Source organism: Benincasa hispida, chromosome 11, assembly GCF_009727055.1.
Source record: "Benincasa hispida cultivar B227 chromosome 11, ASM972705v1, whole genome shotgun sequence".
Lineage (NCBI taxonomy): Eukaryota > Viridiplantae > Streptophyta > Magnoliopsida > Cucurbitales > Cucurbitaceae > Benincasa > Benincasa hispida.
In genome coordinates, this window is record NC_052359.1 from 74,735,123 (window position 1) to 74,762,182 (window position 27,060).

General features: G+C 33.2%; 3 protein-coding genes across 4 annotated transcripts; 2 read left to right on the forward strand and 1 right to left on the reverse strand.

Annotated features, from left to right (window-relative positions):
* Nucleotides 1–402: 402 nt before the first annotated feature.
* On the forward strand, nt 403–12,697 carry LOC120091407 (amino acid transporter AVT1A-like). 2 transcript variants are annotated; one of them, XM_039049416.1, is made up of 12 exons: nt 403–860; nt 4,382–4,650; nt 5,401–5,621; nt 6,110–6,133; nt 6,923–7,103; nt 7,397–7,622; nt 7,778–7,913; nt 8,194–8,213; nt 8,333–8,478; nt 9,127–9,170; nt 9,691–9,753; nt 11,337–12,697. In XM_039049416.1, the coding sequence occupies exons 1-12, from the start codon at nt 595–597 to the stop codon at nt 11,352–11,354; spliced, it is 1,614 nt and encodes a 537-aa protein (XP_038905344.1). In that variant the 5' UTR covers nt 403–594; the 3' UTR covers nt 11,355–12,697. The 2 variants fall into 2 exon arrangements, with proteins under 2 accessions (XP_038905344.1, XP_038905343.1); XM_039049415.1 differs by lacking the exon at nt 11,337–12,697 and adding an exon at nt 10,790–11,289.
* Nucleotides 12,698–17,544: 4,847 nt separating this feature from the next.
* On the forward strand, nt 17,545–24,403 carry LOC120090855. The gene is made up of 3 exons (XM_039048557.1): nt 17,545–18,395; nt 18,489–18,632; nt 24,385–24,403. Exons 1-3 carry the CDS (start codon nt 17,545–17,547, stop codon nt 24,401–24,403), a joined length of 1,014 nt encoding a protein of 337 aa, XP_038904485.1.
* A 203-nt stretch (nt 24,404–24,606) lies between these two features.
* On the reverse strand, nt 24,607–25,251 carry LOC120090856. The gene has a single exon (XM_039048559.1). It carries the CDS (start codon nt 25,249–25,251, stop codon nt 24,607–24,609), a length of 645 nt encoding a protein of 214 aa, XP_038904487.1.
* Between the last annotated feature and the right edge of the window lie 1,809 nt (nt 25,252–27,060).

Below are 27,060 nucleotides of genomic sequence, written 5' to 3' on the forward strand. Positions count from 1 at the left end.
TTACTTCTTGTGTACTTACCTGAACTATTAAATTCCCTATACTAACTTAGACATCGGAGTGTGATAGGCTCGACACCAAATCTACGCGAGAACTTCTTATGCAAGTCCGCTTGAAAATCCAAGATCAAACTAGAAAAAGCAAAACGAAAGTCAAGCCTATGAGGAACCCACAACAACATTAAATACGGATGAGATTCGAGCAAAACCAACCCAAGACAAGTGCAATAATAGTTTCCTTTTCTCCTTATTGTTCCAACAAGTTCAAATTAATCATTGAAAAACATAAAAGTTCTAGTAAAAAAAATCATTAAAAACATGCAAAATTTCAACATACGTCCAACTGGCAAAGATTAGGATGAAATGACTTGGAAAGGGGATAAAAAGGCCATCCCAAATAAACGATAATGTTAATGAATAAGAGAAATAAGGATATTGATCCCCATAAACGTACGTAATCCCAAAGAGAGTTGGGAATTCAAGAAAGGCCAGTTGTTGTTGTTGATATATATAATAAATAAGCAGCTACCATCTTTGGCCTTCCTTATACTCTAAAACGCAGCCAACTAATTAATAAAGCTTCAAATAATAATTTCCATGGCTGAGAAGAAAAACAACCGCCCCGATTACTATGACGGCCAAGATTCAGAGCTTTTCTTCGAGCCTCAATACAATGACGGTCAAGAAGATCAAGAAGATGATGTAGAGATGAACAATAAGGGAATGGAAGGTAGTAGTGTTAGTAGTTGCAGCAGTTTCAGCGACGGAGACGACTCCACCGTTGCCGTTGCCGCCGTTAATAGATGTCTCGATCGAGGTTGCAGCTCGGCCTCCGCTTCTCAACAATGGCCACAAAGTTTCAGGTGCGTTTATTTGATGTAAATCTATAATTTTGGAGGAATGAATTTTGATTTTGTTTGATAACTATATATAATTTTTGGATTGGAATGTCTAGGTTTTATGGACTGTAGTATGTTATATTATTATTTTTATTTTAAATATTACATTATTTGATAAACATAGAGAATTTGATAATTTGAAAAGTGCTTCACGTATCTTACAAAGAATTTGATATATCTCCACTTCTCTAACATGAGATCCTCAAGAACTTCTACCAACAAGATTTTTTTTTTGTCGGATACTTTCTTACAAAATTTTTAAAATTTATGTCAAGTTCTAAAAACCGTAAAAAAATAGTCTATAATTTATTTTTGGTATTCAGCTAAAAAAAATCAAATCAAAGAAAAATGTGAAGACTATTGTAAATTAAATTTTAGAGAACAAGTATAATTTTCAAAAATAAAAAATTAAGAAACAGTTTAATAAAGATTATTTTTAGTTTTTTATTTTTAAAAATTATGCATATTTCTTCGCATGTTTCTTTGATTTTCATTTTTTTTTAATCTTCACAACATCTTTCAAACATAAACAAGTTTTCAAAATTTGTTCTAAATTTTGCAAACACTAAAAAAAATTATAAACTTAACTGTCATAAGCAAATTAAAAGTGAAAATAACATAACAAACAAATTTAGTATAGAAGTAATATTCATGAGCAAGTGAAAATAAATTATCAAATGAATTATAGAACTAAGCATAAATGGGATCTAAAAGGGATTATTTTTATTATTATTATTATCATTATGCATAAATGGGATCTAAAAGTGATTATTATTATTATTATTATTATTATTATTATTATTATTATTATTATCATTATGCATAAATGGGATCTAAAAGTNTTATTATTATTATTATTATTATTATTATTATTATTATTATTATTATTATTATTATGCATAAATGGGATCTTAAAGTGATTATTATTATTATTATTAGTTTAATATAAAGTTGAAATTTGAACTTCTTAAAGGCTTGAATTGGTATCTAAAAGAAATGTTAGCTTTGATTATTATTATTATTATTATTATTATTATTGAAGTGATAGAGAAGTTCATAAACTAAAGAAGTGTTAACTTTCCATTTTATCATGTGATAGAAAAAGTTCATAACTTGCTTTGTTATTGTGATAGAAAAAGATAATGTAAACTAAAAAAGTTGTTGCTTTTTTTTTTTTTTTTCCTTTTTTGAGCAATGATAAAGTTATTTAATCTTAATTTTGGTAAAGGAAAATAAATACAAAAATTAAATCTGGTTCCTAGTTTATTAATTTGTGTGTTACTTTAATATAAAATACATAATGTATCAATTCACATAACTCATCTATTCATATGGAAGACCTGTGGATTCTAACTTGCTTGAAAAAAATTTGATGTTCTCTTAGTGGTTCCTATCTTGATGCATCTCAAGAGATTGTCCAATAAAATTCTGACACGTAACAAATAATTTTTTTAAGATATTTTATTTAATATTTTTTCTTCGTGTATAAGAAAGGGGGATGCATATGATTAGGTAGAGTCAAGTTGTCCAACTTACTTGAAGTCGAGTGGTCTACTCAATATGTGAGCCTCCATTATAACGGTTAAAGTTTCTAATTATTATAACTTAGAAAACTATTTGAAAACCTTCGTTATATACAATATTAATATTTTGTAACCATCATCTTCCCTCATTTATAATCCAAATTAAAATAGTCTTACCAACACAAATTATCATAATTCATTAAATTAATCTGCACCTTATATGCATACTATTACACCCCAAACAACCACATTGTATTTAATATAATTCTGCATTTTAAAATTCAAAATTCAAGATCTAGATATATTGGAAACAAAAAATTACTGTTTTCAGAAATTGTATCAAAAACACATTTTAATTTGCTGAACAACCTCAAAACATATAATAGAATTTGAATTATCAACCAAAAATGTCCTAAACTTTCTACAATTTCTTAACAGTTCTTTAAAATTATTTTAAATATGATGTCTAACAAAGAAATTATAAAGACTTGGGATTTGTTTGAATTGATTAGAGAAAAAATGTTTTTATTTAAATTCTTGTGATAAAAATTATTTAAAATACATTTTGAAAATATTTCAAAAACTATTTTGACTAGTTGTCAGACACTTCAATTTTTTCTAAATGTCTTATTTTCAAAATTAGACGTTAATCAAACATACCATAACAGTGTAGGTTTATAATATTTAACTATAAATCACTATCTATTAGTCAAATCAGTTTAACAATAATTTGCTAAGTGCATTTTTTAAATTTAAGGAAAAAAAGTGTATTTTTTTTTTATTTTCTAATATTTACAGGTAGCCACATAAATGGAAACTTTACTCTTAAACACAGTCCCAAGAGATTTTTATACACAATTAAAAATCAATTTGGAAAGTTTGGCAGTATCTTATTTTACCTATTTAATAAAAATTGTTTTTAAATATAGAAAAATGAATTAAAATATTTATGAAATATAATCAAATTTCATAATCTATTTCATACGAGTCTTCAATGTCTATCCGTATCTATCTAGATTCTGAAATTTTATTATATTTTATAAATATTTTCAGCGGTTTATCATTTGAAATAATTTCCATTTTTAAAAAATAAATGAATTATTTTTTAGAAGCACTTTATTATTTTATTTTATTAAAAAAAGGCACTTTTATTTCACTGATCTTTTTGCTGTCTTTAAATTAAATTATTGTACATGAACGTGCCTGAATTTAGATTGAAAAAAGGAAGAACTTTATTTCATCTTTTAGCTGTCTTCAAATTTATATGATAATGGTTTAGAATTAAGATCTTTCAAACTTTTAGTATTATTAAATTGAAAAATTATTTCAAATAGTAAATCGGTTAAAAATATTTATGAGATATTATAAAATTTTAGAACTATCAATGATAGACGTTGATAAACACTGATAGACTTCTATCATTGTCTATCAATGTCATTGATAGACTTCTATTTGTGTCTATCAGCTCTATTAAATTTTAGTTTTTTTATATATATATGGGGAGAGTATCGCTATATCCATCAGAATATCAGTTATATTTGAATTTATTTTTTCTCAAAAGGAAAGAGCTCATTTTATTCACCATATATTTAAAATGACAATCTTATTAGTTTTCAACTTTTAAAAAATGAATCGTTTATTTATTTATTTTTTTTTAAAAAAAGAAAGATACATAGAATTAGGCTACACTTAATCATTGTCTATTGTAGAAATATCTTTAACATCTAACCATATGTTGATATTTCGTGTAGAAACTTTGAATAGATGAACAATATCGTAACGATGGTTTATTTGTTAATTTCTCTGAGTTTAAGGAAAGTAGGATTTAAACTTTTGAACTCTTGGAAAGGTAAATATAATATGGTGACCAATTAAGTTATGCTCGTGTTGATATTGTTGATATTTAGAATGAGGGTTAAACTTATTCCAAATAATGATTGGTGTTTATGTAAAAATTGACAGAGAAGCAAGTGATTCATATGCGATAACGACTTCACCAACATTTGGGATTTTACGGATTCCAAATATCATAAAATCAAGCTTTCATAATGGAATTGAGAGTTTGTTCGAGTCCGATGTCAATGTCAATACCGATACCAATATCGATGCAAAGGCTCCATTATTAAACAATTATTATGGCCATGAGGAACATAATTTGGACTATAATAACTCTTCTTCCCAATCATTGTCTGCTCCTCATGGTTGCACCTTCACACAGACCATTTTTAATGGTAAGATATTAACTCTATTTTATTTTGGGTCCAATTCTTATACGTTTTTAAATTTTTGACTTCGTTGTCTCTCTTTTTTAAAAAATTAAATTTATAAACATTATTTTTATCTATAATTTTTTTCTCTAAATTTTAATTTTAAAATGTTTTCAAAATCCAAAAATCTGAAGAAAAAATTGAGTAATTTTAAAAAACATTTTTCTCCTTTTTACAATTTGGCTACGGATTTAAATGTTTAATTTAGGAAAGAATAATTTTAAAACTAAATAGATAATATTTTTATCTATAATCTCATGTCTTATCTTGACCTCATATATAATACAAGACCAAAAAATACATATGAAAGGAAAAGAATAAAAGAAAGAAAATGCACATGCATATGAATTCATTGTTACGTCTAGTTAGGGATTGAAAAATATATATTATTAGATAAACATGAGATTTCATCTTAAAATCAATTAGCAACGAAAAGAGTAACTATCTATGTTTTAAAGATTGTGAGGTCTCGTTATCATTCCAATATGAGATCCTCCATCATTCCATTATTAGGTCAGATCTTTTTTTCTAAACCATTTGACAATAAAATGAGCAACTCTCTTATGTTTTAAAGATTGCGAGTTCTCTCTGTCTTTTCGATGTGAGATCCGCAACAAAAATCCTAAAAACGTAGGTGTCTTCAATATTCCGAGACGACTAGTGCCCATATATAAAAAACAAATTAAAAGTAAAAGTAATGTGTGATGGTGACAGGAATGAACTTCATGGCTGGGATAGGGCTGTTGTCCACACCTTACACAGTAAAAGAAGGTGGATGGGGAAGCTTGGGAGTGCTGCTTGTTTTTGCCCTTGTTTGCTTTTTCACAGCTATGCTTATGAAATATTGCTTTGAAAAGAGAAGCCAATTCAAAATTAGAACCTTCCCAGATTTGGGTGAAGCTGCCTTTGGAACCTTTGGACGTCTCTTTGTATCGGTGAGTGTCACCTCTTTAAACTTTCGAGTTTGTATCTATTAATTAATCTCTAAATTTTTTTTAAAAATTATAAGTTTAATATATAGGTTCTTAAACTTTTATGCGTATATCTATTTAGCCCTTATAAACACTTTAAAAAGTGTATAATAGGTCTTTAAACGTAACATTCAATTTCATATGTTTAATATATACAAGGTCGTAGAAAATTTTTAATTTTGTGCCGAATAAAATATCTAATATGTTCTTGTCCTATTCGACATATTTTAAAATTTACGGCAAATATTAGACATTAAATTATAAGTTTGTGATTGTACTTAAATTTTATACATATAGAAAGTTTGGAAATGTATTAGGTAGGTACTTTTTTCAAATTCAGGAACATTTTAAGTCACTGATGATGTTCAATAATGTTTATTAATTGTTTGTTTTGTTTTAGTTATGCTAAGATTGTTTTTTGCTTTTGCTAATTAAACATGTTGTCCTTGCAGATCCTTTTATATTTGGAATTATATGTGAGTTTCTCTCTTTTCTGATTTTCTTATGCCTCACTTAGTCACCTTTCATTTTTAAGTGCGGGTGTGTGTGCGTGCGTGCGAATATAAAAATTAATGAGCACTTTTTTCTTTTAACTTTTGCGTATGTAAAAATAAAGATAGGTAAATTACAAAAACTACCAAATAAAAATTAACGGGCACTTTGTTCCCTAACTTTTATGTTAGTGTCTAATAAATCTTTGAACTACTAAAACAAGTATAGGATAATTGACATATAGTATGTGTTATCAATAAAGCGGTCTGTGGATTGAATCTCCCCATTCCTTATTGTACTAAAAAAGAAATAAATCTTTAACCTTTAAAAAAAGTATTTATTAATAAATCACTAAATTTTTTATTTTATATCTAAATAGTCATTGAACTTTAAATAATTGTCAATAGATATGAATGAACATTCAATTTTGTGCCTAATAAAACTTTAACATATTCAACATTTCAAAAAAAAAAAAAAGTTAACATCTATGCATCTATGCAAGGCATAAAATCGAATTTTGTGCCTAATACATCTATGAATTTTAGTAAAAGATCCATTAGACACAAAAGTGAACTCGTACTCTCGTAGACTTATTTGAACACGAAAACTAAAAATTTATAGACTCATTAAACATAATATAAAATTTAAGAACTATTAGACAAATTAAAAAAAGAAAAGTTTAACAACTTAGTAAACACTCCATTATTGTAATTTAATCTTGTTTAAAATAGATATTTGTTTTACAAAATAATCCTTTTTTAAAAACTGTACAGTGTTGCTGTGTTGAGTTCATAATCTTGGAAGAGGACAACCTTAGCAGTCTATTTCCAAATACATGGCTGAATTTTGGTGGCCTTCATTTGGACTCTATGCATCTCTTTGGAATTATTACTGTCCTTCTTCTTTTACCTACTGTTTGGCTCAGGGATCTCCGTTGGATCTCATATATCTCTGGTAATTTTTTTCTTCTTTTTACATTTTTTTACCTTTTAGGTAAATAATGACATGACGTGTCTATTAAACAAACAATCATTCGTTCTATTGAAAATACCTAAAAAAAAAAAAAAAAAAAAAATCACTTTTTGGACCATGCATACTATTTTGTCTAGTTATTCATTTGTTTCCATCAGTTATTTGTCACAACATGTACATAACGTCAACAAGAGCGTAGTTCAACTGACATAGTATTTATCCTATCAATCTCGTGGTCATGTAACCTTATTTAATGACATGTTACATATTTACAGCGGGTGGGGTACTAGCAACAACAGCGGTAATCCTAACCATAGCTTATTTGGGAACAATTGGAGGAATAGGGTTTAATGAAGTTGAAGCTGGTGAAATAGTCAATTGGAAGGGCATTCCCTTTGCTATTGGAGCTTATGGTTTTTGCTTCTCTGGTCATACTCTCTTTCCAAATCTTTACCATTCTATGGCAGATAAAACCAAGTTTACTAAGGCTCTCTTAATATGGTACGTGTAATTTGAAATTGATTGATTTTAAAATAGTTAAAGTCATTTTTGTCATACAATTATGTTAGATTTCAAAACTGTGTTTTTTACACTTATATTTATTTACCTCTCTCCATCTTATTTAATACTTCAAAATCTCTATTTTTATTGAACAGCTTTGTATTTTGTGTTTTCATATATGGGGGAGTTGCTGTTATGGGGTTTCTGATGTTTGGCCAAAGTATATTGTCCCAGATAACTTTGAACATGCCACAACATGCTCTTGCCTCCAATGTTGCAAAGTGGACCACAGTAAGTTTCACATTTACCTTTTTTTTTTTCTCTTTCTAAGCAGTTAAGATAAAATTTAAGGGAGTGTCGTTACAAATATAGCAATCAAACTCAAAATATTATTTTACTCTAAGGTAAAACCCAAAATCTAAGGGAGTGTCGTTACAAATATACCTGGGTTTGTACTTAAAAGGAATTTCCTCTTAGGGTAAATTTTACTCTCTCTATTAAAAGAATACGTATTATTTCATTTCTTAACATTTTTTTTATTTTTTTTTTTTTTTTTTACTTTTGTTGACAGGTTATTGTTCCATTGACTAAATATCCTTTTGAAACATACATTATCATAAGCTTTTTAAAATCAATTTTTTTGATTGAAGATTATTTTGATTTTGGGTAATGATGGAATATTGAATTTTGATTCCTTAACATGTTCTCAAATATGCATTGTTGATGACTCCATTGGCAAAAAGTATAGAGGAAAGACTACCAGCCAGACTTTCAAATAGCTATTGGTGTTCCATTCTTATAAGAACTGCACTTGTTATCTCTTCCCTTTGTGTTGCTCTTCTTCTCCCCTTTTTTGGTATGTTTTTTGCTTATAACTTTTTTCTTCTCAACTATTGATCCTATGAAATTAATTTATTTAAGAAAAATATCAATTTATATCCTTAAATTTTGGGGTCGTATCAATTTAAGCTCTTAACTTTAGTAAGTGTAACACTCCTAAATTTTTATGAGCCAATATCGTGTGAAACTTCTTATTTGAGTCAATTATACTTCTAAATTTTCATGAGTCAATCAATTTAGACATTTCATTATGATTGTCTTTGAAAATATTTGTTTTCAAACGTGTGTTAGACTCCATCAAATGTCAGTTTTATAATATGAATGTAAAGGAGGTGTAAATTGATACACTAACAAAAAAATTCAGGATTTAACTTGATATAATCTCTAAAGTTTATGGGGTATAAATCGATAGGTTTCGTTTTATTTAAATTCTATTTTAGTATTGAACTGCTTTGGTTAAATTAAATGGTGGGTTAATATTCAAAATATTATTGAAATTAACATTTTAAAAGTTTTAACAATTAACATTGTAAAGGAATATGTAAGACTTTAATGGAATTGAATCACAATTTGAGTCCATATAATATTGTATTTATATATAACTTATGCAACTAAATGTTTCTAAAAAAACTCAATTGCTCTCTCTTGTGTGAAAATATTGCAGGTCTTGTGATGGCTTTAATTGGTTCCCTTCTTTGCATACTCATTGTAAGTGTGTATTCAATTCATTTGTTTAGGTTGTTTGGTAATAATTTCGTTTTTTATTTTTTATTTTTAAAAATAAAAATTATTTTCTCTCATTTCTTTAGTACAAAAGTTGAATTCTTAACCAAATTTCAAAAACAAAAACAAATTTTTAAAAGCTACTTTTTACTTTTTACTTTTTTTCTTTAGTTTTGGAATTTTGGCTTGGTTTTTTAAACCATTGGTCAAAAGTAGATATAAAACAAAGAATTTTGGAGATGAAAACATGTCTATAAATTTAACTTTAAAAAAATAAACAAAACATCAAATAGTTATCAAATGGGATCTTAATTTTTTTAAAAAAAAATCAAAATTTAAAATTAGGGATGAAAATAGGATTCTAAACCTATTTTGTTTGCATAAACGTGTAATTTTTTTCCTTTATTATTTGAAAATAAATATAGTATAAACAAAGGAAGAAAGTACTTTTAATCATCAAAATAACTTCTACCATATGCTAAAAAAAATATCACATTTGGTTCAGGCAATAATAATACCAGCATCCTGCTTTTTGAAAATCATGGGGAAGGAAGCTTCCAAAATACAGGTAATATATTCTAACCTTCTTTTTCTCCGGTCATTATTAATAGAAAGGAAAATTATTTTACGATTGAAAATATTTACAAGATAGAAAAATTTAGAATTATTAATGATAGACGTTGATAGATACTGATAGACTTCTATCAGTATCTATCAATGTTATTGATAGACACCGATAAAAATCTATCAGTGTCTATCATTGATAGTTCTAAAATTTTGTTATATTTTATAAATAATTTTATTCATTTTTTTTATATTTAAAAACAATCCTAGTAGAAATCGTAAAAATTAGAGATCCGCTTTTAAAGGTCCATATGAATCTCTATTAGCCTAGTCACAACTATGAAAATATAGATACTAGGTTTTTTCCTTTTTGTGTTTTTTTTTTTTTTTTTAAATAAGCTTGGGTCAATCCATAATTCTTTTTTATCTACTTTCCACAAATATTTTTAAATTCACTCCAATTTTAAAAACTAAAAAAGAAAATAATTTTTAAATTCTTTTTGTAATTTTCTAGAATTCTTGAAGAGTAATGAGAATTATATTAAATAAATTGTGATTGAAAAAAAAAAATAGAAAGGTAATGACATTAGAGTCATTGAAATGGATGACACTTTAAGGATAACAATTAAGTGTATAGCAACATTTTTTTAAAAAAAAAAATTACAAATATAGCAATAAGTGATAGACTCTATGGCTGATAAACTCATACCAGGAATATGATCTATCGCTGATAGCTAGATTCCTACTAGGGATATGGTTTATTATTGGTAGATTTCGAGAGTTTGATCTAAACTCTGCTATATCTGCAATTTTTTTTTTTTTTTTTTTTATACCATGTTATATCTATTAATATTTTGAGCTTGATTGTTATATTTATAACCGCTCCAAATCCTTATATATCAAATAAGACCGTAGAGATTAAACTAATTTGAATTCTACCTATAACAGTTGAACTCTTCTTTTTTATGGATTTGTACAAATTTTAAATTTTTTGAAAAATCTAGAAGTTGTTTTGATGTGTGGTTACATATTCGTATCAGATCATTTCATGCAAGGTGGTAATTTTGTTGGGCATCATTGGAGCTATACTTGGAACATACTCTTCATTTTCACAGTTAGCACATAGATCAGAGATCGGCAGTGAAACATAGAAAATCGATTTATATCCTTGATAATTGATTCACTTATAAAAATTTAAGGTTTAATTTCGACTTATATTTCATATTATTTTTATATAATTTGTTTTCTTAATGGTTAGAAATAATATCGATAGTTTTTGTACTTTTCTTTTTAGAAAATTTAAGCCTTCAACTTTAAGAAAATAAATGGATGTTTTAATTATTGAGCTACGTTCATGTGAATGGTTTCGGTACACTTAGACCATTATACCATATATATTAATTGCGCATGATAAAAGATGAATTTTTTTTTAAAAAAAAAATATTTTTTATCCCAAAAGTTTGGATTTAGTTGCACATTTGGGTCTTTGAGTTTTAGACTCAATAGTCTAATTTCTAAAGTTTCCAATAATATCTTTTTTTTTTTGTTACTATTGCATTGTTTTTAGAAAAATTCCAAATATGGCAGGCAGGACAGGACCCCTAACTGGCAAATTATCTAGACACGACTGTTGTTGAGGATTGAGGAGGTAGGCTTAAGAACCCTGACTGTATTGAAAGTGCTTTTTGGGCACTGCCTTGACGCCTTCTAGACACGACTTCAAAGTCGGTGTCCATGGCATAATTGTCTACACTCATGGGAGATGGTGCAGAAGATTGAGAGACGGGTTGTTTGCCCTTTGAATTACTAGCCTTGGAAGGGCTAACCTGAATGCTCTACGACGGCGGAGGTCACCTTGGTGGCTGAGGACGGTCGGGAGGTTCCATGAGCTTCTAGGGATTTATGAGGGAGATGTTTTTCTTTTTTAGGAGCATATTTTCTTGAGAGTTGTTCTCTGCTTAGATAATCCGCAAGAGAGGTTTCTGTGCCTTTTATAGGCTCAATTTTGAAATCAAAGCAGGATAAGATTGCGTGCCACCTTGCGAAGATTTGTTTTGAAACAAGATTCTTCACATCTTTTTCAAAGATGTATTTACTGGCCTTTGAATCCGTTCGCACCAGAAAATCTTTGTTGATAAGATCTCCTTGGAACTTTTGAACGCAATTTACTATTGTGAGAATCTCCTTTTTTAACTCTAGAATAGTTCTTTTGAGTATCATTCCAGACTCCAGAATAATAATGGACTACCGTTTCTCTTCCGTTAATTTCTTGCTTGAGAATTCCGCCGTAACCAATGTCAGATGCATCAGTTTCCACAATTGGATAAGCTCTTTCATCCATTAGTGATAAGCATGGGATGCCTTTTGCTAAAGCTTGTATTGATTGGACTGCTCGAGTATGTTCGTCCGTCCATGGTTTTGGGTTCTTTTTCAATATGTCATAAAGGGGGAGACAGATGGTACAGGTCTTTGATAAAGTCTCCAATATAATTTACACATCCAAGAAAGCGCTGGAGCTGTATCTTGTCTTGAATAGTATCGGGAAACTTATCCACGAAGTCTAGCGGTCGTTGGATTGGTTTGATTATTCCTTGATTAATATCATAACCAAGAAATCTAACTTTCGTTTGAAACAATTTGATCTTTGGTAAAGACACCACAAGACCATTTATCTTAATAATGTTGAAGAACACTTGCAGGTGAAATGTTGTTCAATTGTATTGTGAATACCAAGACATCATCTATATAGACGATAGTGAAATCCTGATATTTGTTGAATGTGTCATTCATGAAATTTTGGAATTCGGAAGGAGCATTTTTTAATCCAAATGGCATGATGTTCCATTGGTGTTGCCCGAAGAGGACGTTGAATGCAATTTTATATCTGTCCTTTGTAGATACTTGGATTTGCCAAAATCCAGATTTCATATTGAACTTTGAGAAAACCTTGGCTGAGGTTATTCTTTTTAATAAATCTTGTCGATTAGGAATTGGATACCTAATCCATTTAAGAGTCTTGTTAACGGGTTTATAGTTGATTACCAATCTCGGAACTCCTCATTCCTTCTCTGCTTGATTATTGACGAAAAAGGTTGTACAGGACCATGGGCTTTTTGATGGGCTAATAAGCCCTTTTCGAAGGAGCTCATCAATTTCTGTCTTGTAGATTTTGATTAGGTCTTTTGACATTTGAATAGGCCCGATCTTTGTGGGAATTTGTGTTTCGTCAAACCCATCGACATATGGGAGCTCAACTATATGCTTTTTGCGAGCCCAAAAGGCATTTGGAATGTCCGAACAAATTTCAGCTTCCATTTTCTTTAGCAAATACTGGATAATTTGGTAAAAAACCTTATGTCATCTTAAAGGAACTTGATTTGTTTCTCTTTCTTAGAAATCCTATTGATAAACTGTTGGATTTCTTCTTCAATATTTGAAATGTACTTAGGAGTTATCAGATGATAGAACTCAAAAGTCATTATTTTTCCAAATTTCTGAGATGATAATCCTTTCTCGGAAACATGAAAAAGGATATAATTGAGTAAGGAAGGGTGTGCCCAGAATACCTTCCTCTGATAGGTCCTTGACTAAAAGAAATGTGTTAACAAAACACACATCTCCTTTGCAAATATGTGTTTTTGGCAACTTATAATTAATGTGAAGTCTCTGGTTGTTGGCTCATCTCAAAACTTCCATTGTTTTCTCAAAATACCTTAAGGGTATTACTCCTTCTTGGATAACATTTTGGTCTGCTCCAGAATCCAGTAAGGTAACTGCTTCAAACTTGAAATCCTGGACTTTAATAATGACCTTAGATAATCATTCTTTATTGTAGACTTTATTGATATAGTTGATTCCTTCTACACCATCTTTTTGGACTCCCGAAGTTTCTCTTGGGGAAATTATTTTTGCGGATTGCTGTAAATCACTAAATGCATTTTCCAGAATCGACAGTCATTGTTTATTGATGGCGACTTCCCTTTTGAGTTTCTTGACTTTCATGTGGAGGTCAGAAGCTTTTGCGGGTTCTTGGAATGACTCATTATTGACCCGATTGAGTATTTCGAATATTGAATTGGCTCCAAGACCAGAGGTTTCGTATTTTGGCCTTCTAGAGACTCTCGAAGTTTTAGAAGGACCGTTTTCTGAGATATTTCATCAGGAAGCTCTTCTATTAGATCAAGTAAGTGTTCTTCGTCTCTTATTAGGACGTTGATACATCCTGTGCAAGGGACAACCTCTTCTGAAAATTGAGAGGAACCGGAAGTATAACCTTCAGAGGAGGAATCTTCAATAACTTCATTGATTAGTCCCTCAGAAGATGATCCTTTTGAAATAGAAATTTCATCTTCAAATTGGATGGCAAAGAGAAGAGATTGTTTTAGGTCATTATCAATCTCTAGGTTGTTGATTTTTCTTATCAAGGGGCATTTATTAGCATAGTGTCTCTGTTAGTTGCATCGGAAACAAGTGGTTCCTTTCTTTTTGGAATACTTCTTGTTTCTTTTGTAATATTTCCTCTTTCGAAGTTTCTCTTCGTCTTTCGTTTGTCGTCCTTTGCTGTAGGATTTCTTCTTTGTTTTTGAAGGCGGTAGATTTTGTTCAATGCCGTATTGTTTGCAAAAAATTCCTAATTCCTTTTGGTAATCTACATCTTTGATGATTCTTTGATTATGCTTGTTATCTTTACAAAGACTTAAGCATAGTGCTTAAATGTTACTGGTAATGTCTTCGTAGGTGAGAGAATTCCAGTTGATTTGATTCCCTTCGAAGATTTCAAGCATCTTTTGATAAAATTTCTCGGCAATATAAGAAGGTAATCCTTCTATGAATTTTCGCTTCTAGATTTCGTCTTCGCAGGATGTAAGGTTGTAAAGACGCGCCATAAAAACGTCCTTGTACTATTTGAAATCACTCATCTTTCTGCAACGCATCTTGAGAAGCGCTTCAGTACTTTGATTATTGTAGATGATTGTTCGTCCTACACAGTGTTTCATTGTAGTGTATACCAATGAGTTAACCATATCTGGTTCATTTTGTATTATCTCCATTGGGGCAATTCCTGCTCCTGGATTTCCCTCTTGCTTTACTGTAACTGTCTTTGTGGCAGTTAGGATAGTCTGCCATTCCTGTTCAGAAAGTTGATTGTGCCACCAACTCTTTAGATTTCCTGTGAATCCTGAAACCAGAATGTGAGCGGTGCTTAAGACAGTTTTTATAGTGCTATAAGCGGTAGCAACCAAAAGCATTTCTTGGAAAATATTCATCATTTGCTGATCGGAACATTCGTCAATATTCCAACTTATAACAGAGGTTCCATCATAAGTCTTTTGATCTGGACGAAAATCATCCCATCCTAGATCTAGAGGATAGGGTTTTACATAATTATTCTTCATTTTCGTGCTATAAGAGACAACGGGAAGGATTTTTGTATAAGATGCAGAAGTCCCTTTGGACTCTCTTATCATATTAACAGTTTTGGAGACTTCAGTCTTCTTTGAAGAATTTGCTTCTCCTTTGTCAATCTTGAATACTGATAATTTCTTATTAATCTCAGTTAAAAGTTCTTCTGAATTCACTTTCAGATCTCCAATAGGAAAAGTATTTGGTTGGAAGATTGGTCGGTTAGGATCAATCTTTGGTATGCCTTTAAGGCTTGAACTTGGGGCAACCTTTTGATCCTTTTTTTTCCCAACTATCTGAAAGAGGGTCGTTAGCATTTTGTTTGAGTAATTCAGTTGATGCTGGATGTTTTTTATTTCTCGTACTCCAACTTTCGAGACTTTCTCTTCATCAATAGTTTTGTACAGAGAGGAAACCATCTTGATGGCTTGGACTACTGGGTGAGGAAAATAGGATTCTTCCTTAAGAGGATAGTCGGCAACTATCTCTTTTCCACTAGTCTAATCCAAGTGGGACTTTGTTTGAGAGTGAGACAGCGACATTCTGCCGCTTCATCTCATTCTTTCATTCTTTTTAAGAAATCTTCTTTCAGAATGAAAGCTCTTCTGGTCTCCTTTGGTTGAGATCTATGAAACACAGATACAGATACTTAAAAAAGTGCAGAGAATCGTTATCAGATACGTATATGATACTGATATGTCTAGAGTCGTGGCAGATGCGTGTTAGATACGTGAAATGGAGTATCTGATTTTTTTTTTTTTTTAATTTCGGATACGCGTATCCCATTCAAGATACGTGAAAGGGATACGGCAAGCTAAAATTTGTTAATTTTTCCTCTTCAGCCCAATAGCCCATTAACCCAAAAATAACCCAATTACTACTTAGTTTTCTATTTTTATTAATATAATTATTAAAAACAAAAGTCTAAAATCGAATTCCTAAAACAAAAGTAAAAGTTAAAAACTTAAAACTAAAACTAAAAAAGAAAAGGAAAAAAAAACCCTAAAAGCTAAAACCAAAAGTCGACTGTATCTGTAAACTTAAACTCTCAAATTCCCATCTCATCTGGATTTGCTGTTTGACGGGTGATGGCAGTCGACACTCAAGTTCCTTCCAGTTTAATTCTTCTTCTTCCTTTCGTCTTCGACTCTTCCTCTTCACTTCACCAGTTGGTCCAGTTCACTTCTTCTTCTTCTTTATCAGCCTAGCCACCGACGACGACTTCGACTGTTCCAGCCAGTAGAGTCCAGATTCGTCTCAAGTCAGCCCAGACGACAACGACTTCGTCTCGTTCGTTCAGCTTATCATCAGCTCACCATGGACGTCATAAATGTTCGTTCTTCCTTAATCCTTCTGTTCAGATTTTGATTTCCATTTCTTTTTTATCAAGTTTTCAACTTTTCATTTTCAATCTCTGAAATTTCCATTTCTTTTGGTTTGAATCTTTGATTTTAGGTGTTTAATTTTATTTTTTAACGGTAGTAAGTTTTCTTTGGTCTAAAATTTGAATCTTTGATTTTAATTTTTAGGCGTTTAATTTTAATTTTTAACAGTAGTAAGTTAAAATTTAATTTTCCATTTCCATTTCCATTTCTTCTCAGTTATTGTTTATACTGGTTCTGTTCTTGTTTAGATGGCATATTCATCAAGCCAAAGTCAATCATCAAATCCTTCCATAAACTCATCCTTCTCCATTGTTGAAGATGATACAAAACCTCTTTGGAAATATGTGACCAAAATTCAAAAATTAGGCGATGGGGGTGGAACTTTCTTTTGGCAATGTAAACTTTGTAATATTTCAAAGAGGAGCTCTTATACACGAGTTAAAGCTCATTTATTGAAGATAAGTGGTCAAGGAATTGGACCTTGTTTAAAATTCACTTCTTCCATTTTAAGTGAAATGCAAAAATTGGAAGAAGAAGTAAAGACTCGGCTAGAAAAAAAAAAAGGTCCAAAGAATGTGCCCCTACCACCTCCGGTCATAACAATTGGTGGTGTTAATATTAGTAATTCTCCTATTACAAGTAAATTGGACTTTGAGAAGAAGAGAAAGTATAGTAGTAGTGATGCAAGTGCAATTGAAAAATCATTCAACAATGCATCACGAGATCAATTACATTCACTAATTGCCAGAATGTTTTATTCCGCTAGTTAGCCATTTCATTTATCGAGAAATCCACACTTTAGAGGAGCATTTTCTTATGCAGTAAATCATTTGTTGTCAGGATATTTGCCTCCTGGATATAATATGTTGAGGATGACTTTTTTTCAGAGAGAAAAGACAAATATTGAGCGGTTATTAATTCCAATTCGAGATGAATTGCATACTAAAGGGTTGATTATTGTGAGTGATGGATGGAGTGACTCACAAAGGAGGCCTTTAATCAATTTTATGGCAATTTCAGAAGGACGACCTATGTTTCTAAAGTCAGTGGATTGTTCTGGTGAGACTAAAGACAAGTATTTCATTGCAAATTTGATTAAAGAAGTTATTAATGAAGTTGGGCATGAGAAAGTGATTCAAGTGATAACTGACAATGCTCCTAATTGCAAAGCTGCAGGACAAATTATCAAATCACAATTTTCCACGATTGTATGGGCACCATGTGTAGTGCATATCTTGAACCTTGCTTTGAAGAATATATGTGCTGCTAAAAATGTCGAAAACAACCAACTTGTGTATAAGGAGTGTAGTTGGATCTCGGATATTGCTAGTGAAGTCATGTTTGTGAAAAATTCTATTATGAATCATTCGATGCAGCTTGCTATGTTTAATGAATTTGTATCTCTAAAATTTCTATTTGTGGCTGAAACACGCTTTGCATCTAGTATCATCATGCTTAAGAGGTTTAAACTTATTATAGGTGATTTACAAGTCATGGTCATCAGTGATAAATGGGCAAATTATAAGGAAGATGATGTGGTAAAGGCAAGACGTGTGAAGGATTTGGTGCTTAACAACTTATGGTGGGACAAAATTGATTATATTCTTGCCTTCACTACACTTATCTATGACATGATTAGAGCTTGTGATACAGATGCACCTTGTCTACATTTGGTGTATGATATGTGGGATGAAATGATTATAATGGTGAAGGCAACTATTTATAAGCATGAAGGATTGCAACCAACTAAACCTAGTGACTTTTCCTCTTTTTATGACGTGGTTTATAATATTCTCATTGATCGCTGGAATAAAAACAATACTCCACTTCATTGTTTAGCACACTCGTTGAATCCGAGGTACTTAATTACACTATCAACGCATATCTTTTCTTTATATATATATATATATATATATTATCTATCTTATATTGTAACCTTAATCTATTTTAGGTACTATAGTAAAGAATGGCTTTCAGAGTCCCCTAATCGAGTGGCCCCACACCAAGATATCGAACTATCTCAAGAGAGGATGAAGTATTTTAACAAATATTTTAGTGACCCTAGGGATCGTGCAACCAAAATCCCTTGGACGCGGTATGCGATGCATGTTCCTAAGATATGCGTTGATAGTCATGCGTCGATGGTCATGCGTTGGAATGAAAAATGCGTTAACAAATGTATGCGATGATCATGCGTCCTGCCACAAGTTTTCTTGTGCTGGAACCAAGTATAATTCCATCGCAAGTTTCTCGGGTAATCCAAGATCGAACACAGGGACTTGTNCTGCCACAAGTTTTCTTGTGCTGGAACCAAGTATAATTCCATCGCAAGTTTCTCGGGTAATCCAAGATCGAACACAGGGACTTGTAGCTATATGTATGCGGTGATGTGCATGCGGTGGTTGAATAAAAGAATGGAGGGGATGTTACTAAGTTAATCCTACTCCTACTCCTATCTAGAGACAACACAATGAGAATATGCATGAAAGGTAGAGATACGACAAACCTTGACATGAAATAAATGTATGGGAAAATAGATAAAATGCGGAGATGTTTTTATTGCAACCCTTAAGAGTGACTGCGAGGGCAACCCTAGTCAACGCAAGCCAATGCACTCATGCTACACTCATGCACGGCAAGTCATTTTCCAATGGAAATGTGGTGCTCCTAAGTCTAGGACGCATGGTTGAAAGTAAAAGTGTCCATAGAGCTTATTTCTAAGTCTTTACTCTTTTCCTATGCGATGATGCAAAATGCACACAACGCTGCGGTGACCGCACTCAATCGTATCCTATCTCTAGGATGCATGCGATGGGTTAATAGCAAACAGTGCTTATTCCTAAGCTCCTATCTCTTGTATTATGTGTTCTAATCTGACTCTCCCGAGCCTAGATTCTGACCTGACCTTCCCAAGCCTAGATCCTGTTCTTAGACTACCCTCTCGAGTATCTCTAATGGACGAATGAAGCATACATACTACAAGACAATCACATGAACTTGGTTGATGCAAGGTTGTTACTATCCCTAGTGAACAACGCATACATTGCTTAATGCGTCCAACCACTTATCCTCCCGGGCAGTTGATTGTTATTGACTTTACTCATAGACAAGCAATGCGTTAGCCTATAGACAGGCATTGCAGCAGCTTCATACTAAGAAAATAAGGTTTTGTCACACACTCACGCAACGCACACCTCTCGGTGGTTTGCTACATGTTTCATATTTCTAATCCACATGGCTAAGTATGCAATACCCACGCAATCCCACTAAGTGTTGCAATGAAAGTAATGATGCTGAACAAGAAGATGGAAATAGAGTCAAAGGAACAGAGAAATGCATTGAAAACAAATTATATTAATTCCTTAATTCCAAAATGTCATACAATACAATATAGAAAAAGAAAGGAAAAGAAATGACAGGCTGGAAGCAAAGCTTTGCTTCCAGCGGATGTGCGTCAAGGCTGTCGGTGGTGCCATAGATGGGCGGAGGAGCTGACTCTCTCGAGATCTAACTCCGATCGAAGGCTCCAGAAGCTGTCTCTTATACACATCTAGATGTGTATAAGAGACAGGCTGGAAGCAAAGCTTTGCTTCCAGCGGATGTGCGTCAAGGCTGTCGGTGGTGCCATAGATGGGCGGAGGAGCTGACTCTCTCGAGATCTAACTCCGATCGAAGGCTCCGGTCGTCACTCGGAATGGATGAAGGAGGTGAAGAACTCTCAGCGTCTTCTCACGCATTTTATCTGGATCGTAAGGATCCGCCCTAGGCGAACTTCAGACGAAAACCTTGGATAAAATGAATTTCAACTCATCGGCTTCTATTTATAGAGCTTAGATCGCCGACAGCATTAATTGGACTGCTTTGATTCTGACGTTCGGCGCGTTCGTCCTTTCTGAATCTCTACCACTAACGGCGTGGTAGGTGAATTGTCAACATCATCTTTGGATTTTCTCGAGGTAGATGCGTTGATGCATTCATTCCACCTACCTTGCATTGATCCCATTAGTTTGCGTTGTCGCGTAGCTGCAATCATTCAATGACATCATTCGCTTAATATCGCAACTTTACACAATGACCGCATTCGTTTAACAAGCGCAACTCCCATTTGATGGACGCATACGACTGATTACCGCAATATCGATGCGTTTGCCTTTGCGATGGAGTGTTTCTCTGTATGTGGTCGTCTATGCGATGGTCCGGTTTCTGCGTTTGCGTTCATTTCCTACATTAGCTACAAAGATAGAACATTGAACGCATAATTAATGCAATATAATGGGTTAGCTGAGATTCGACATGCTGATCGACGCAAACTCATATTCTCGTGAATTCTTATCATGATCGACGCATATTCTGCCTAACAACCTTCATAATTCTAAGTAGAAGGCCTAAGATGACATGCATTTCTACATGTCATCACACCCCCAAACTTAAAATCATGCTTGTCCTCAAGCATGCGTTATACTCAAGAAATTCTAACTCACCTTCATGCTTTCCTTTGCGATGACCAGCTTCTCAGATTATAATTTACACACACCTTTGACCATCATCGCAATGCTCTCCTCCACTTGGCTGCTTCTTCAAAAAGATCTTGTTTCCGTTAAATCTGGCAAGCCTTTGCTAAAAAACATTTCATTCATTCACCGTAATTTTTTGTTTATCTTTTAAGAATGCGTTCATTAAAAAATACTTCAAAGCTTTGCGATGGCTTATTCAAATGAGGTATTGAACTTGGTTACGCCCTTCATTTTGGCTTACCTTCACGTATGTCATGCGGGCATCCAACTTCGGTTGCATTCCATATTCAACTCAACTCTTGTCTCTTTTGATTTGGCTTGCGCCAGACAGAGGAGTTGCGCTAATGCGTTGATCCTGACGACTTGCCTTCGTTTTTGCTTGCCCTCACGTGTGTCATGCGGGCATCCAACTACGAGTAAGTACCTTTCACAACTTAATTCTTATCAACATGGGTTTCCCCATTGCGTTGACAAAAGAGTTATTATTCTCAAAAGCTCGCTTCAAATTTTTTTTTCCAAATGATCGCAATATAATGAACGTAATTCTCCGAGACCGCTGCCACCCCCAAACTTAGAGGTTGGCAGCGTTCTCATCGCAAAGCTAAAAAAAAAATTACAAGAATGCGATAATAAATGTTTAAACGAAGGTTTGCACAAAATAAAACTTAAAACTTTCAAAATTTGAAGAAGCTATTAAAAATAAAGAATGTCTTGCGTTGATTAGTTAGAGAATGCGGTGAGCTATATGTACCATCATAGAAACATCACAAAACAACACAATCGGGAAAGAAAGGATTTCAAAAGGATAAGGCATACAAGATAACAAGAAAAGACTTTAGGTGGAACAACGCATGTGCTCATGCGTTAGAATCCACGCGATTGAAGCCATGCGTTGAGGGGTAGAAGGAATTCTTTCGTTGAACTACGAACCGAGGAGACTTATTGTCGCACCTATAAGAGCAAACGTACCACAACCAAGGAAGCAACTATATATCTAAAATAACAATGAAAATAAGAACAACCTATACTAAGAAAGCAATTTAAAGATAGAGTAAAAGACGTCCCTGGAAAAATAAGAGTGTTGTCACCGCCAGAAGTCTTCCATGTAGGAGATGGTTCTCAACTCCTTGGGTCAAGTTGCCTTGACCATTGGAACTTCTGGCAATTGTTGGGCGCATGTTGGCCACCATGAGCTTAGAACTGCCTTCAGTTCTTTTGCAACTGATTGCCCTTCTACCTTGGGGGTCAACATTGGCTTTCAGCGCATCGTCTACACTTCAATATTGTTTGCAACCTGATCGCACAAGCTGCAATACTCCTAAGATAAAAAGTTTGCTCGCAGAGATACAAAACTTAACAAACATTTAGCTGCCAAGTCCCCGGCAACGGCGCCAAAAACTTGATGACGAAAATTGGAAGTCAATTTTACTCGACAACCAAAATCCCTTGGACGCGGTATGTGATGCATGTCCCTAAGATATGCGTTGATAGTCATGCATCGATGGTCATGCGTTGGAATGAAAAATGTGTTAACTAATGTATGCGATGACTATGCGTCCTACCACAAGTTTTCTTGCGCTGAAACCAAGTATAATTCCATCGCAAGTTTCTCGGGTAATCCGAGGTTGAACACAGGGACTTGTAGCTATATGTATGCGGTGATGTGCATGCGGTGGTTGAATAAAAGAATGGAGGGGATGTTACTAAGTTAATCCTACTTCTACTCCTATCTAGAGACAACACAATGAGAATATGCATGAAAGATAGAGATATGACAAACCTTGACATGAAATAAATGTATGGAAAAATAGATAAAATACGGAGATGTTTTCATTGCAACCCTTAAGAGTGATTGCGAGGGCAACCCTAGTCAACGCAAGCCAATGCACTCATGCTACACTCATGCACGGCAAGTCATTTTCCAATGAAAATTGGTGCTCCTAAGTCTAGGACACATGTGTTGAATGCAAAAGTGTCCACAGAGCTTATTCCTAAGTCTCTACTCTTTTCCTATGCGATGATGCAAAATGCACACAACGCTGCGGTGACCACACTCAATCATATCTTATCTTTAGGATGTGATGGGTTAATAGCAAACAGTACTTATTCCTAAGCTCCTATCTTTTGTCTTATATGTTCTAATCTGACTCTTTCGAGTCTAGATTCTGACCTGACCTTCCCAAGCCTACATCCTGTCCTTAGACTACCTTCCTGAGTATCCCTAATGGACGAATGAAGCATACATACTACAAGACAATCACATGAACTTAATTGACGCAAGGTTGTTACTATCCCTAGTGAACAACGCATACATTGTTTAATACGTCCAACCACTTACCCTCCCGGGCAGTTGATTGTTGTTGACTTTAATCATAAACAAGCAATGCGTTAGCCTATAGACAAGCGTTGCAGTAGCTTCACACTAAGCAAATAAGGTTTTCTCACACACTCACGTAATGCACACCTCTCGGTGGTTTGCTACATATTTCATATTCCTAATCCACATGATTAAGTATGCAATACCCACACAATCCCACTAAGTGTTACAATGAAAGTAATGATGCTGAGCAAGAAGATGAAATAGAGTCGAAGGAATAGAGAAATGCATTGAAAACAAATTGTATTAATTCCTTAATTCCAAAATGTCATACAATACAATATAGAAAAAGAAAGGAAAAGAAATGACAGGCTAGAAGTAAAGCTTTGCTTCCAGCGGATGTGCGTCAAGGCTGTCGATGGTGCCATAGATGGGCGGAGGAGCTAACTCTCTCGAGATCTAACTCCGGTTGAAGGCTCCGGTCGTCACTCGGAATGGATGAAGGAGGTGAAGAACTCTTAGCATCTTCTCACGCATTTTACGTCATCGTCATCACTGATGTTTTGGGAGATCATGTTGGTGGTGAAAGTGATAATGATGTTGATGATGATGATGTTATGGTGATTTAAGTTTGAGTGTTTCAAGTTTTTCTATTTTCTAGTATTTATGTTACTAATTTGGTTTGTACTAAGAACTTTTTGGTAGGACAAAGTGATAATATTTCAAGTTTCTTTAGATTGTCTTTGTACTAAGAATTTTTATGTTATTAATTTGATATCTTATGTTTTAGAATACATTTTAGTATCTTTCTTTATGGTTAAATTTATATATATGAAAAAATAAAAATAAAAATGACGTATCCTTAGACGTATCCGTATCTTAGTTTTTTAGAAATTGACGAATCGCCATATCTGATCGTATCCTTATCGCGTATCCGTATCGGTGTCAATGCTTCTTAGGTTGAGATATATAGAGATCTATATATTGACTATACTTTTGCTCATATCTTTGCTCAGGATTTTCATAAGTCGATAGTACATTAATTTTGTTGTAAATTGGTTCTGATCTTCTTTCCACGTCGGATTGAGTAGGAGATAAAGAACCTTCGTTCCTTTCGTACTGAATGTCTGGAATCGATCTTTCTAAATCCACGAACGTTCTCATTGACCTAGATCTGGGGATAGATCTAGAAGTGTGGCTAGTTGGTCGCGTTTCAGAAGAAATGCTTAGCCTACTACTCATAATTTCATGAATCTTGGGATATCTTGGTTTTGAATAGAACTGAACTTCAACATCTCCATTATGGTGCTCTCTGATCGTAACATCTTCTCTTTGTTTTGTACATGAGTACTTGCTCCTGGAATTCTCCAAACTAGATTTTGTGTGAGTTCACTCCATTGTAGAAGCTTTGGGACAGTCATAGAGGATTTCTCGATATTGACTTCCATAAGCATGGTGTTTCCCTTAGGAGATATTCCTAAAGCTCTTGGCGATACAATTGTATGCACTAGTTTGAAATAAACACGATAGCAAACAGCAAACGGGAGGGATCCGTCTTTTAATTCGAGGCCTTGAGAATGGACATCGAGACTAATGGCATCTCGGAGATTTGCATCTTGAAGGGAAATAATGAATCCTGGTTTCCACATGAAGTAAACTGGTCCTCTTTCAAGGTTCGATTGGATGATTCCTAAAATAGAGTGTGAGAATCGAAGATGTCGCTTATCTCTAAAAGCAAGATACACTGGAACATTTAATCCTTCTCTGAATAAAGGTTTAAGGGCCACTTGAACACATCCGATGTGTAAATATTTGAATCTATCTATGGCTTGCTCTATAGATTCTCTTGAAAGAACGCTGATTTCGGTAAACTCATCCTTCATTGCGAGATTTTTCTCGATGATGACAATGACGTCAGTTTGAGAGAAATTGAAGTTATTGATCTTATACATCAGTCTTGGATCCAGCTTAGGAATGGTCCAATTTTTTAGACGATCTTCAACCTTAGCAATTTCTTCTTCAGCTGAATTGTATTTTTGGATGATACTTAGAGGATCATCAATACTTTGAGGTTCTTTGGATTATGAGGAAAAGGTAGTATTATCGAGAATCGTTTGGGGGCGAGAAATCTTAGAGAGTAATTTAGAAAGCATGGGGAGAGAGAGAGCGAACCTTGGGATCTTGAAGCAATCTGTCAAAACTTTCCTTAAAGGTGTGACGGAAGTAAAGATATTAAGCTAACATTGAAACAAAATAGAATCTTCAATCGATCGATCTTTAATCTTCAAACAAGTCCATTACATTTTGTGATAATTGGTATTCTTCCATCAAGGTTAATCATGCCTTCTTTCGGATAGAATACAAAGTAATCATTAAATATGATATACCTCTTAGCCTTTCAAGGATAAGAAAGACTTCTGATTCAAATTTCTTGGAATGTTAGTTTTAAGATCATGACTAAAAGCCATACCTTTGAAGACAATCTTAACTTTCATGCTTCATTTTCCCCAAGGCTCTAGAAAGAGACTATTCCATAGAGAGAAAAATTAGATGAAAAGTTGAGCTTGAAGGCTCTGAAACCATTTTGGGTCGAGATCGAGTGCTACTTATAGAATTTTTATTAGGCCTCTGCCTACTAGCAATTTCGATAACATTTTGACACGCGTCCCAACAAATAAAAATTATATAATTGAAAATTTTGAAATGTGGCGGACAGGACAAGACCTCTGACTGGCAAATTATCTTTTGGATTTTCTTTTTGAAAAAGAAAATATTACGATAAGATTTGTCGGTGGGACAGGACCCCCACTTGATCTTATCTAATCATAATGGGAAAAGAAATAAAGCAATAAAGTAAGTAGTAAAGCAATAAAGATAGATGGGATATGTCTGCATTATCTTCAAGCACACTTGGTAAGATCTTCAAATGATAACTACTGATGATGTTACCCAGTTTCTCCCGAATGGCCTTGATTGGAACGATTATTGCATATATCTACCGTATCAACTCTTTTGAGACTATGATCCAGGGTCTTACTCCTTCGGCTACCCCGCCTACTCTAATTGCCCAACGTAATCCTTATGAGTTAATGGGATATTATAGTCATTTCTCTCACAGTGGTCTGTCCAAGCTTTCCAATCTTCAGCTAACTGCTGTGGCCGGTGGGTGGTGAATCCACTTCAGGAACACACTATCTCCATCATCTCTGCATCAAATGTAAGTTCTTATGAACGACTCTGATTAATCTCAGACTGATTACATGCCTATGTACAAAAGCGATTTAAATAATTTACATAAATTTAAATTTAAATAATAATTTGAGTCACCATTTTTTAGACTAATTTATTGATGTCGTAATCGACGAAGGGATTGTAATCATCTTCATCGTCTTCGACTTCATTGTTTACTGATGCAGAAGAATTTGCATCTTCTTGAGTTTCGTCATGGTCTGATAATTGTCTGAAGACTGTATTGAGAACTGAAGTAAAATCAGCGTGTGATCCTGCTCCAGTAAGAGAACTCATGATTGAATAGTCGTTGGAGTTAACATGAATGTTAGCTAACTAACAAAAAAAATTAAATAACATAACATGTCGAGATGACAAATCGAATATGAGGTGGATAACTTGTACTCATTTTATATTAATATCTCAGATTTTACACATCAAAACAACTTCGTTTTTGTTCTTTC